We start from the raw sequence: 13654 nt of genomic DNA on the forward strand, positions 1-13654 counted from the left end.
TGTTTGTTTCAGCAACGATCACCCCATCCCTGACTAAACTACTTTAACTCGCTCTGTGAAGGGCTACCCTTAAGGGCTACCCTGGAGACTTTAGCTTGTCTGAAATGCAGCTGCACAGGTCCTTATGAGAACAACATCAGTTGCACTGGTTACAGGTTCAAGGTTTTGGTACTAACCTTTATAGCTCTAAATGATCTGGGACCTTCAAACCTTCAGGACTGCCTTGCCCAATGCACCCACAAAGAGCATTATGTTCAGCAAGTAACAAACTTATCGGTGATTCCTAGTCTGAAAAAAAATTCCAACTGGCTTAACAAGAGCCAGACCCTTTTTGGCTTTGTCCCTAGCCTGGTGGAATACTCTGTCCAGTGGGACAGGGTCCCTGAAGTATTTATCTCAGTTCTGCAGCACTTGCAAGGCAAAGATGTTCTGCCAGACCTATGATTCATGGCAGCAAAAGTGTCCATCTTGGCTGGCCTTCCTTCCTGTCCTTTTTTCTTTCTTTTCTTCCTTTTTTCCTTCTTGGATTGTTCCTCCCCTCGGTGGATACCTAGTTGGTTGAGGTGCCATAGTATTGGTACTATGGCACCTCAATGCAGTACTATGGTACTGCAATGCAAGAATGAACTTCCTGTTCAAATCCAAAAGCATCTTTTCCAACTACCATTGTGAGACACAGAAGAACATATCCATCATTGAGCAACTTGATTCTGAAACCTCCCCAAACATGGCCAACACCTTCAGTGCTTATGCAATTCAACAGGCAGAGGCTCATTCCGCACATGCAGAATAATGCACTTTCAAACTGCTTTCAGTGCTCTTTGAAGCTGTGTGGAATGGCAAAATCCACTTGCAATCAGTGGAATGGCAAAATCCACTTGCAATCAGGTTTGAAAATGTGTTATTTTGCGTGTGCGGAAGGGGCCAGAGATATGTATGTTTGCTAAGTGGTTATTTTACAACTTTTATGTATCTATATGCATGCACAGAATTGACAGAAGGAACAGTTCATACTAGATCTGCTAAGTGAGCCCCTAGTTATCCAATTGAGCTTACTGAGTAACCAAGAAAGGCATTCTTAGATAAATTACAGAAAGAGAAGATAAATCCATAAAAAGCTATTTTAAAAAAAATAAGATGTACCATGAGCAAGTCATACGCATTTGTTTGAAGTGTCAGAGCAAGAAATCATTGCGGGGAGAGTCACAGGGAAAAAGTTAAATATTGGCCTTTTTGTCTTTCTAAACTGTACAGTACTGCTGCTAGTGAGGAAGTGGTTTATAAATAGTTTCAATAAATAATAAGTTTGGAAATATTTCAGTGTGGATGTGTCAACATTCACAGTGGTAGACCTGAGTAGTTCACAGTGGTATCAACTGGGTTCAATTCATCACCCACTGAAATCCAAACAGTTTCTTTGCCACTTTCTGCATGGCCATTTGGATTTCTTTATTTCTCAGGCTATAGATGATGGGATTCATCAGAGGGGGCAATTCCGTATATAGAAAAGCAGCCAATAAATCCACAGGTGGAGAGGACAAGGCCTTGGGCTTCAGGTATGAAAATGTACACGTGAAAAAAAACAAAGTAAAGACAATCAGGTGTGGCGTGCAGGTGGAAAGGGCCTTTTTCCTACCCTGAGCTGACTGGATCTTTAACACAGCAGAGAAGATACATTTATAATAAACAAATATACACATAAAGCAAAATAAGCCTACAGTAAACACAGTTCCAATCAGAAGCCATTCATTGACTCTTGTATCTGTGCAAGATATCAGCAGTAATGGAGGGATATCACAGAAAAATTGCTTGATGCTGGACCTACAAAAAGATAATCGAAAGGTACTTGCTGTTTGTATTATTGCATAGATGATACTGCTCATCCAAGATGTACTTGCCAATTGGAGGCAAGTGTTCCAGCTCATGATCATCTGGTACTGCAGAGGATGGCAGATTGCTACATAGCGGTCATAAGCCATTATAGTAAGGAAGGTCAGCTCAGCAAATAAAAATGTGACTACTAGGAAAACCTGTGTGACACATCCAGAGAATGAAATCCATTTTTTGTTCCGGAAGGAATTGACCAGGGAGTTAGGAATCGTAGTTGAAATGAAGCAGGCATCTACAATGGATAGGTTGACCAAGAAGAAATACATAGGTTTGTGAAGGTGAGGATTCTGGGCTACTGTCAGAATGAGAAGGAAGTTCCCAGTCATGGTTGCCAAATAAATGGAGAGAAATATCACAAAGTGTAAAATCTGCAATTCTCGGAGGTTGGAAAATCCCAGGAGGAAGAATTCTGTCGCCGCTGTTTGATTTATCATTTTCGTGTGGGAAACATAAAAACTGGAGAGACAAGAGGAGAAATGATCTGTGGTAGGATTTCAGAAATATCCCCCACACACACACACACTGTAAATTAAGCAAAGCAGTCTGCAAGTCTATTTTAATGTTAGGACTATTCTATTATTATTATTGCCTTACTTTTTGATATTCCTTTGCACATTTTTGTGACTCAGTTGAATATTCTTCATGTCAAGTCCCCATTTCAAACAGAGCTGCAAAGGGCTGGATCCAACCAACTTTTCTGCCGGAGGAAAGGGAAGTCAGGGATCCCCTTGACCACCCAAAATGCAATGGTGGGGCTCATGGTTCCTGCATAGTCAAAAGCCAGATGAAACTGCACTGTAATGGTGTGTGTGTTGGAGGGGGGTGGGATGGAGCACAAAAAAAGATGGCTCCAACCACCCAATTTCATTTTCAAATAAAATATATAAAATGTACGTGTATTATGAAATGATTATAAAATTTATAATAAGTCTGATGGGCTTATTTCAGAATTTAATGGGAAGTAATCCAATAGACTGAGTTCAAGAGACTTTGTAGGACCAGAACTGGGATGGTTATAGTAAGCAAAGATGGTAAGGCAATATGGTAGAAGTTCAGAAGGCAACTGGGCAAGCAATCCTAAGCATGTCTACTCAGCAAAGATGAGAAGAGGGTGAAGTTGAATAAAAAAGCTGAGCGGATTCAGCTCATTATATCTTTCCTGAATTAGAAACATTCCTCTGATAACCTAATATTTTTTTCCCATCCCCATTTGAAGTTTTCCCTAAAACCTCACAAGCATTAAAACTAGGACATCCATAACTGTGTCTCACAAGCCTGCTCTCTCACTGTAATGTGTCCCGGTTTCATTGCTGCTTTTCCCTTTATATCACAACTTCACATCTCACTCCAACCATACGTCATTTATAAAGGATGGGTGATGCTATCTAAAGACAAAACAACAAAATCCTTGTTCTTCTTCAGACAAAATAATGATATAAAATGTTCACCTTGTCTAGTTTTCTCAGATGTGGTCCTCCAGGAAGAGAGAGCTCTGTGAAACAGATTTACTATCTCTTCTTTTTATTTTTTTAACCACTCATCCCTCTGGGTTTTTATTGCTGAGAGATGCTCTAGAGAGCAAATTTTTTTTAATTTTCTTATCAGCCTTTTTATTCAATACAACAACCTTTATTAGGCATATTAAAATAGGCTCCAGAGCATTACAGACATTTCTGAAGTACAAATCAAAAGTACATTCAAAACACAGACAGATAAACTGTATCTAGCATTGGACGTTACTTAGAAAATTCTGCCACTTGTAAAATAAATTTTGCTACTTTTTCCAAGAGTGTTATTTCCAAGAGCCTCTGTGTTATTTAACAAAAGCTTCACAACAGAGTTGTCAGAGTCTCTTTCAGATTTGTCTAAGACCCACCCAGGAGAGAAATTCCTAATACCCACATATCTCGGACAGTCAAGTATAATGTGAGCAAGAGTCTCCACTTGGTTTTTACAGTGTGGACAGAGCCGATCCTGGAGAGGAATAGATAGGTAGCGACCCTTTGTAATGGCCGATGGGAAAGTATTGCATCTGGCCCTTGTAATAATCCATCTCTGTTGGGGTTCAGTTAATAGTTCAAGATATTTGGCTATGTGCCAATCAGCCTTTTTATTAAGCTAAAGAAAGAACTAGAAAAGGCCACTGACATGAGCCATGGGGTTGAAAAAATTGGCTTCATAATCTCATTGGGGCAATGGGACATTTTACCCAATTTCCTCACAAAGGGAGGGAAGACTAAACAGAATAGTCTAGCCCAGTCAGATCTTGATCACTGCATTACACATGTAGTAAACACATTCTTCATTATACCTGTAAGGCTGGACTTACTCAAATAAAGCCGACTTTATGGAAAGGAACAAACTTTATTGATTCATGTCGCCCTAAATACAGGGTGCTGGAACTGAGGGTTCTTGCCCTCAGTTCCAGTATATGTAGGGTGTGCAGTGGGCAGTCCTAGCTAGTGGCAAGAACGAGGGTTGTTGGGGAAAACTAACTGAAACTTACTGGGGGTTACAGGAAATGAAACCTGGTCCTGACAATACCAATCAAGTGAAGTGGGTAAGGTTCAGCAAATTAACTACATTAAAGAACACTGTAAACTTCACAGTGTAAATATCACAAGATCAAAGGGACACACACACACACACACACACACACGCTTTTTTTCTCCCTCTCTCAGTAAATAAAAAACAGAGAGTGGTGGGAAACAGATATTTAGGCTTGGGTTTTATTAATTGGCTGCCATCTATGTATGAATTCTTTTAAAGAATTTATATAGAAACTGTTCTAAAATTGTTTCTACATGTAGTGCTTTGTACTTGACATTGTATTGGGTTTTGACCTTTGACTGTATATCACTCTGAGCCCAACTTTTGCCAGGAATTGGGTGGGGTATAAATTTAATAAAATAAAATAAATAGTGAAGGGCGCAATATTTTAGCTATTCAGGAAAAACCCACTGCTAAAAGAGACAAATTAGCAGGTAACTTGTATGCATCTTTGTCAGCAGAGGCCAATTTGTTGGTGGTCCCCGGCCCCTCAATGATGCGGCTGGCCTCCACATGGGCCAGGACTTTCACAGCACTGGTGGAAAACCCTTCCTCCAGCTGTCCAGGCCCTGTGGGACCTTGGCGAGTTCTGCAGGGCCTGTAAGACTGTGTTGTTCCACCGGGCCTTTGGAGTGCCCAGCCGCTGATATGGTGCTCCTTGCTCGGGCACTGGTACATCAGAGCCCCTCACATTGAGGGGTCAGCCATCCCCCTCCTCTCTTGGGGTGGGTTGAAATTGAGGCTGGACGCCTTTGTTTACATGTTAATTATTAACCGCTGGTTTTAAGTATTTTAAGACGTTTTATTGATGGAGCCTATGTATTGTGTATTGGATTTGCTCCTGTTTAATGCTTTATGTTTTATATTATGTTGTTCACCGCCCGGAGCCCGGAGCCCTTCGGGGATCGGGCGGTATAGAAATTGAAATAATAAATAAATAAATAAATAAATAAAATCATTTATAGTACATTTTTTACAACATCACTAACGAATTGGTAAGCCTATTACATGAATTATCTATACTATGTTACTGTAATGCCTGTTCAGTTTCTACTTATGCCTCTCTTCGATGATCCCTCTGTAAAAACATGAAGACATTGTACAAGAATTCCTTGCTGGCTCAGGGTTTTTTGTGTCCTGATTGGATTCGATGCTGCAGTGATAGAGAGCTTTGTTTTTGGTTGATGGGCTCTCTCCAGAACTTGCAATAGAGCTTCCACAGCCCTGCTTTGATCTCCTTGTTCCTCATGCTATAAATGATGGGATTCATCACTGGAGGGAGAATACAATAAGCCATAGTAATGATCCGGTTCAGACCTACCACGGAGCTGGATGTTGGATTTAGGTTGGCAAAGGTACCAGTGAAAAGAAACAAGAAGACCACAGTAAGATGAGGGATGCATGTAGAGAAGGCTTTCTCTCTACCCTGCACAGAGGGGATCCTGAACACTGTTTTGAAGATTTCCACGTAAGATACCACTATAAAACTAAAGCAACCTAGTCCTAAACATGCACTCAAGCCAAGCGCCACAACTTCAACAAGATACAGATCATTGCAGGAGAGCTTGAGCAGTTGGGGGATCTCACAGAAGAACTGATTGATGATGTTGGAGCAGAAAGGCACTGCGAAGGTGGCTCCGGTGTGGACAGTTGCATAGAAAAGACCACTGATCCATGTGATGGCTGCCATTTGTACAGCTGCTTCCTTGTTGACCACTGTTTCATAATGCAGTGGGTCACATATGGCAACATATCGGTCGTAGGCCATGACTGTGAGGAGGAAGTAGTCTGATGCCATGAAGAAGAAGAGGAAGAAGACCTGGATAATACATTCTGAGTAAGAAATCAACCTGCTGTTCATTAAACAGTTAGCCATGGCTTTGAGCATAGTTACTGAGATGTAGCCAAGGTCCATGACAGACAAATTTGCCAGGAAGAAGTACATAGAGTTACCGAGACTGGAATCAGCGGCTACAGTTGTGATGATAAGAATATTCCCAATTAGTGCTGCCAGATAAATCAGCAGAAAGATCACAAACTGCATGAGCTGTATCTCCCGAACCTCAGAGAAACCCAAGAGCAGGAATTCAGTAATGTAGCTTCCGTTGGTCATTTTAGACTTAAGCCATGACCTGCATGAAAACAGAGGTATACATAAGATTAGTAAGATGAAACATATTTTTCCTTATACAGTTCTCACATTTTTTTGAAAGAATCATCGTCTCCTTTTCAATAAAATAATTTGGCGGAGAGATGCCATAGGTTCTTGGTACACATTTTGCATGCTTTGACATGGGTCCAGGCGGCAATGCCTGTCACCTCTTATGATGACAATGGGTGGGAGGTAGTCAGGTCCCTGTGATGTATTGGCACCCTTCTCACAGTGAAGTCAATTAAGTGGCTTGGCAGAAGAAGTGATTCAAGATAGATACAGCATGACCTCTATGTGAATATTACCTGTTGTCATATGAATGATCAGCTGCTAAGGAGAGGGAGGGAAAAGAAATCTTTGCCTAGAAGATATCACTCTCTTCTTTATTAAGCGTCAAACAGGAGGTACTTTGCAGGAAAGGCAATGGCAATGGTGCAGGTTAGTAATGTACATAAAAACAAAAAGAATTGGACACAGATACTGTCACCAGACACATCATTTTTGCAAATAGTATTCCTATTCACATCTACAGAAACTGTGCAGTCACATTCTGAAACACACCTACTGAGAAGAATAAGACAAATAGGGAAATGGCCTGTGTGGGAGTTGACTGCGTTGGGAATACACAGTATGAAAGAATTACTTTAAAAGATTGGGAAAGCTCTGAACCAACCTTTGCCCCAGGTACTCTCCCTTCTGATGGAGAAGGTAATGAGAAGAAGAGCAGAGCAGAGTAGAAAAGAGAAGATTCAAATGCGATATAGCAGTTAGTCATCTGATGGGTACCCAAAAAGGATGAAAAAGATGTGGACAATTTTAGAGGCCAACTAAATAAAAAACTAAATAAAGAAAAGGAAGGAAAGCATGAATAAGATAAGAACATAAGAACAAGCCAGCTGGATCAATCCAGAGTCCATCTAGTCCAGTACTCTGCTACTCGCAGTGGCCCACCAGATGCCTTTGGGAGCTCACATGCAAGATGTGAAAGCAATGGCCTTCTGCTGCTGCTGCTCCTGAGATGTTACTTTTCACTATGCCAAAATAAGGCTGCAAGAATGGACAGCTTCAGAATACAGAGAGATCTTCAGGATAGTATCCTGAAATCTTGATGTCTTCCATTTTTGCTATGGAGTACTGTGTTTCTGCCACTAGCCATAAACAAATGCAATCCCCTCTACATATGACTTCATATATTCTCATTTTTTGTCCCAGTAGTCAACAAGATGGCTGTGTTCTGGGGAAAGATATAGCTAAACTTACTCCCAGTGGACATGGAGGTGTTCATTCCCTAAAGGGTGCAGAATTCAATGACAAACAACTGGAGGTACAAGTGCTATATTCTTCTTTCTGTGTACTTCTATAGTATGACACATTTTAAACTTGAAAATGAGTGCATTTTAATGTCTCCATGTCAGAGTGTCTCAAATGAGAGGCAGCCAGAACAATTGATGGATAGATGCTAAACTTGCCAACTATTTAAATGAAAAAATCCTTTTCCAAGTGTACAAAATTTGGCAACCAATCTAGACCAGTTTGGATTTTTGTCTTCCAGGAGATTCCTTACACATACATTTTCTGGATAACCCCTGAAGTTATTTAATATTGGGTCTAATATTTTGGCTCTAACATTTCTCTGAAGTGAGGGCAGCGGAGGAGGATGTGGCCTGTAGTGTCCATTTCTTCTAAATTACAGGAACAGATCCTCCTTTCTTTAGGTATCTTCTTATATCTCCCTTCTAGGATCGCAGACAGGAGCGATGCACATCTCACCAGGGTAAATGCCCTTCTAAGTGTGTGTATTTCAATGTTAGATACATATGGGGCTGGTGACAAGATGCTTCTAGCGTAAAATCCGGATACTTGTGCAAATCTTGTTGTTACCTCCTGTCTCCTATCACATTGTGGAGGCCAGGGGACATGCGCCCCTAGCCAGAGCGATGACCCTGGAGTCGGAGGCCAGGAGGCTTGTCTCCTGGCCTCCACAACACAACGGAAGGAGACTAGAGGTAAGCAATGTTTGGAAGGGCCGGGGGAGAAACACCGGCTGCCACCCGATGCCGTTTGCATGGCACTGAATGGAAGTCGCCGTTTGCTAAAAAACCTGCTCCCCAAGCGAGGTTTGAAAACACTGTTTTGACAGAAACAGAGCACCACTGCATCAGTTTGGCAGTGGCACCTGTTCGAAGGGTCCCAGCCAAAACGGTGTTTTACCGGTCTGAAATTGTCGATTTTGGCCCGTTCAGAAAGGGCCATAGTTTCAGTCACTTCCTGCTTGCCTGTGTAAACTATGGTAAACAGGAAGAATTCTATTTCCACCTCCCTTCTGTCCACCATGATGGTGGAATCCCCAGGTGACCTATATTTGAGTGGATTCTCTAGGTGGCCACCATGTTGTGCTGGTAAGTTGTGGGGGGGGGGGATTCTCGGGTGGGGATTCTTGAGTGGGGAGATTCTTGGTAGAGGATTCTAAGATGTGTGGTTCTCAGGAAAGCACAGTGTTTCCTGTGCAAACCATGCCTAGTGATCACACATGGCTCCTGCTCGCACCGTGCAAAGTCAACATGGTTTCATTAAACCTGTCGATGTTGCCTGTGAAGAATCAACCAGTGTGTGACTGCAGGGAACCCAAATGGGTCAAGGAAACCCAGACACAATTTGTGAAAAAAATATAACATCTAGTTGGCCACCAATAGTGCTTTTGCCATTGCACAGGCAGCCATATGCTTCTTACCATTTCTTCTTTCTTTTGCATACATGCTACATCAACATAGCACAAAAAATGTTAGGTAGTGTTCCCAGAACAACAGAGAGTTACACCTTTTTTAGATCTGAGGCTGTGTTTTTATTTATTTATGGATTTTAAAAATTTTCAATAATAAAAAAGCAGAAAGATAATAATAATAATATAGTAATAGTAAAAAGGATCTCTTTGTTACAGTTCTGGGCACTGAGAAAGCTAATATAATTATGTTAAATAATTCTCTATCAAATCATAAAATGATCAAAGTATTTTATAATGATTTTGTAAAGATAAGAATACATGACATGTTAAAAACAGATTCTGTAAAGATGAGGAAAATGAAAAAAAATCTATTATTGTTTTCAAAGATTTATCTTATTTAATAGAATTATCTATTCAATTTTGGCCCTTTTCCTTTTTGACACACAGTGTCAGCAAATTATCAATAATGTACATATCCTTCAATAATAGGCATCTCATTTCATAAGTGTTTTCATGTCTGAAAGTAATATGCAAAATTTGTTTTCCATTTGTCTTGAAATTCTTGGTAAGGTCTCCCATTCACAGAGTTTGTTAATTGTGCCATTATTGGATATTCTTGTGTCTTATTTTCCCAATTTCCTAAGCTTAAACATTTTTCTGCTTTCCATTTTATTGTGATTAATACTCATTAAATATTGAAAGTTTTCTGAAATTTTTGGAATGTTCTTTGGACATATGCCTAATAACAGAGTCTTGACTTCCATAGTAAATTTAATTTGGAAATCAGTGGGTGGATATTTCTGTATGTATCTCCGGATTCCCCCCCCCCCTTTTTACTACACGGCCACCATATAGGATAGGGAAAAAACACACATTGGTTTCTTTGCCTGGCCTACATTTGTAATTCTTGTTCATCTGCTCAGTATCTCCTGAAATGATACTGAGACTGTGTTTTTCAACAGTCTAGCCTCTCACCCCGCCCCCCCCAAAATAAGCAAACCTGTGCAGCTTACTTAGACCCCTATTAAAGGTATCCTGTAACCACAGTCACTGACATTTTGTGGTTGGCTCTGCCTCTTGTGGCAATAATGTCGTAGCTGGCTGCATCTCCTTCAGCAGCTACTCACTCACTTGGGTCAGAATTCCCAAAGAGCCTGAAGGGTGGAAAAAGCTGGGAATCCCTGATGTATATACTATCGCAGGATCCACTGGTCCTTTCCTGCCAATTAAGGATTTTTCTTTTGAAGTTGCCATGAAATTTTATCAGACTACAACGAATAATGCTGTTATGTTAAGAATGGGGAATAAAGCCTCTAGAGGAAAGAGTAATGTACAGTCTCTATCTAAGAAGTCTTAATTGGGTGAATGTAAACATTTCGTTCACTTCACCACCTGAAAGATGGATTCATGAATTAACAGAAAACAAATGGATTGCAATAGCTTTGTCCAAAATAGCACTGCACTGATAGGTATTGTATCAACTTATGTTTTAGTGTATTTTTCGTCTTACTCTGCTAGTAGCCCACATGGACATTGGTAGTGGTGGACTTTCAGTAGCATTTTCTCCTGGTATTTCACCTGCATCTGTGGCTGGCATCTTCACCTCTGAAGAGGCCAGCCACAAATGCAGTTGGAACATCAGGAGAAAATGCTACTGGAATCTGGTCATACAACCTGGAAACCCCACAACACCCCAGTGACTAAAGGAATTTTCCATTTTTCCAGAACTTATGATCACTGACTTTTTATTCCAAAATTTATTTTCAGTGAAGTCTAGAGACAAAGGATTTTTCCCCAATAAAGATTCTGCTTTTCGAAGACACCATTTTGACTTTGAGTTTCCTAATAGCATTTTTCATTTCTGTATTTCTTAGAGTGAAGATCATTGGGTTCAGCATTGGGGTGATGAGAGTATACATTGCAGAAACAAACTTGTCTCCTGGAAATACCGTGAAAGGCCGGTTATACATAAATATTGCAGGGACAAAATTTAAGCTCAGTACCACCATATGTGCTGTACAAGTAGAAAGAGCCTTGTGTTTTCCCTCTGTGACATGAGTTCGAATTTTCACCAAAATGACAGAATATGACACAAGTAAGACCAAGAACATAGCTGTAACAATTAATCCACTATTAGAAACCATCAGCAGTTCAGTGATGTACGTGTCAGTACAAGCCAGCTTGACAACTTGAGGGATGTCACAGTAGAAATTGTCCAGTATGTTGGGTCCACAGAAGGGCAGCTGAATGATGATCCCAATCTGGACAATGGAGTGAACAAAGCCACCCAACCAAGAACTTGCTACCAAACTAATACAAACCGTTTGATTCATAATCATTACATACTTCAGTGGCTTGTAGATAGCTATGTACCGATCCACAGCCATGACGGTGAGCAAGAAATCCACAGAAGCACCAGTAAAGTGGAAAAAGAAAATCTGAGCAATGCACCAGTTGTAAGAAATGGTATTGGAATGGGATAGCAGGCCTGCCAGCAGCTTCAGAGAAGTGACCGTAGAATCACTGATATCTAAAGCAGCAAGATTGGCCAATAGGAAATACATTGGTGTATGGAGCTGAGGCATGAATATCACAGTGAAAATAATGGTGAGGTTTCCAAGCCACGTTGTTACATAGATAGTGAGAAAAATCAGGAAGAGGATGAAATTCCACCTTGGATTCTGTGAAAGACCTATTGTCTGCACCCTTGGACTCACAGAGAAGCCCAAGAGAACAAATTCGGTTACTGTTGTATTTGTCACCATTTTCGGGGGAAAATATTTGAAAGGGAGGATTTTGTTTGTGTGTATTATTCCGTTTGATTCACTGTTTTAGAATATCCATTATTTCAATATTTTATTTTGTGAGAGAATTGAATTTCTACTCATTGCATCAGCTGAGCATATTCTCCATTAATCTCAAAGGTAACTTGTCAAAGGTATTCACAAACAAGAGAATTCATCTTATTTGTAGCCACAAGTTGCACCTGAAAGAAATTTAATCATAAAATAAAATTAGTTGATTCAAAAGCATAAATAATGCTGTGATTCTGTGGAGAGGCTATTGGTCAATGGATTAAAAACCTATTATTCTACCCATATCATATGGCTTTTTTCTTTCTTGTTTGGAAGATTCATTAATTAACAGATTAACCAGAGATCATCTTGGTTTGTTGAACAAAATCATACACTCCCTAATGAACAGGTACATCCTTTTAAAGTGGGGTCAAGGTAGTCACTGCAGTTGGAGCATAGAATCTGGAAGAATCTGGAAGAATCACCCTCTTCCTATTTTGTGAACGGAACTGGCTTCCATGATCAGAGAAGAAATAAATTATTCAAGCCATATTAGAAACATCAATAAATTGTATCCCAAGTATCTGTAGCTTTGTAATTTTCACACGGATCAAATGATCTCACAGGTTCCTGTGTCTACCACCATCATTGACAAAGATAGCGTGATTTAATACTTGTTATCATCTTACCTGTTGAGTACTACAATCCTATATTATGAGTGTTGTGGGTGTATTGTCTTCTTCATTTCTATTTGATTTCATTTCTTGGAGATGTGAACTTTTTCATTCCACCATGTGCACTGGTCGTGTTTTTCTTTTATACCTTATGGATTATTTCTGTGTCATTCGCCATTTATATAGTATAAACAGAATCATTTAATTGGGAAAACATAAAGACAGTTGAATAGAAAAGAGTGCAGATTTGAACATTGTCATGTTTGATCAATACAAGGAAGAAACACTCTGAAGTAAGTTTTAAATAAAATTGTGGTCTTCAGTATTTCCAAGAACAGCAATAAAAACCTAGCAGAATTGTTAATATCTACCAGAATTCTGATCTCATTGAATTCTTTCACTTTACAGCTTCTAATATTCTGCAATTGTCCAGTATATTATATGTTCAACATTCTACAAAACTTTAAGCTTCCAAACACAGGTAGCTCAAAACAGAACATGTTTGATAGTACAAGAGGTAACAATGCATGGTTGTCAAGAACCAAACCCTTGCCTGAGCGAAGACACAGTGGGCTTACAAACTTCTGTTGATGAAACTCATTGTCACCTTTTAAGAATTTAGAAATAATTCTAACTGTAATTTTCCAGTACGTGAGAATATTTTTCCAATGAAAGATATTCAAAACATCTTCTACATAAGAATAATACTTGAGCTTGTGCAACTAACAATATAACATTATATTTTTAACAATTTGGAAAGTTCAACATCCCCAAACAACATCTAGGGCAGTGGTGGCAAACCTATGGCACAGGTGCCAGAGGTGGCACTCAGAGCCCTCTCTGTGGGCACACTCAAATAGAGTGCCCCTGC

At 39.9% G+C, this 13654-nt stretch overlaps 3 protein-coding genes across 3 annotated transcripts; all 3 read right to left on the reverse strand.

Annotated features, from left to right (window-relative positions):
* Nucleotides 1-1382: 1382 nt before the first annotated feature.
* On the reverse strand, nt 1383-2324 carry LOC125444102 (olfactory receptor 14C36-like). Its single transcript, XM_048516540.1, has one exon. It carries the CDS (start codon nt 2322-2324, stop codon nt 1383-1385), a length of 942 nt encoding a protein of 313 aa, XP_048372497.1.
* A 3236-nt stretch (nt 2325-5560) lies between these two features.
* LOC125444103 (olfactory receptor 14I1-like) lies at nt 5561-6562 on the reverse strand. Its single transcript, XM_048516541.1, has one exon. The coding sequence runs from the start codon at nt 6551-6553 to the stop codon at nt 5561-5563; it is 993 nt and encodes a 330-aa protein (XP_048372498.1). The 5' UTR covers nt 6554-6562.
* A 4515-nt stretch (nt 6563-11077) lies between these two features.
* LOC125444104 (olfactory receptor 4D1-like) lies at nt 11078-12079 on the reverse strand. Its single transcript, XM_048516542.1, has one exon. It carries the CDS (start codon nt 12077-12079, stop codon nt 11078-11080), a length of 1002 nt encoding a protein of 333 aa, XP_048372499.1.
* Nucleotides 12080-13654: the final 1575 nt, after the last annotated feature.

This window comes from Sphaerodactylus townsendi, linkage group LG15, assembly GCF_021028975.2.
Source record: "Sphaerodactylus townsendi isolate TG3544 linkage group LG15, MPM_Stown_v2.3, whole genome shotgun sequence".
Classification (NCBI taxonomy): domain Eukaryota; kingdom Metazoa; phylum Chordata; class Lepidosauria; order Squamata; family Sphaerodactylidae; genus Sphaerodactylus; species Sphaerodactylus townsendi.

Bases quoted from the DNA above. Each gene is read 5' to 3' on its own strand.
- LOC125444103 (XM_048516541.1), bottom strand. From the start codon at position 6,553: ATGACCAACGGAAGCTACATTACTGAATTCCTGCTCTTGGGTTTCTCT.
- LOC125444104 (XM_048516542.1), bottom strand. From the start codon at position 12,079: ATGGTGACAAATACAACAGTAACCGAATTTGTTCTCTTGGGCTTCTCT.
- LOC125444102 (XM_048516540.1), bottom strand. From the start codon at position 2,324: ATGATAAATCAAACAGCGGCGACAGAATTCTTCCTCCTGGGATTTTCC.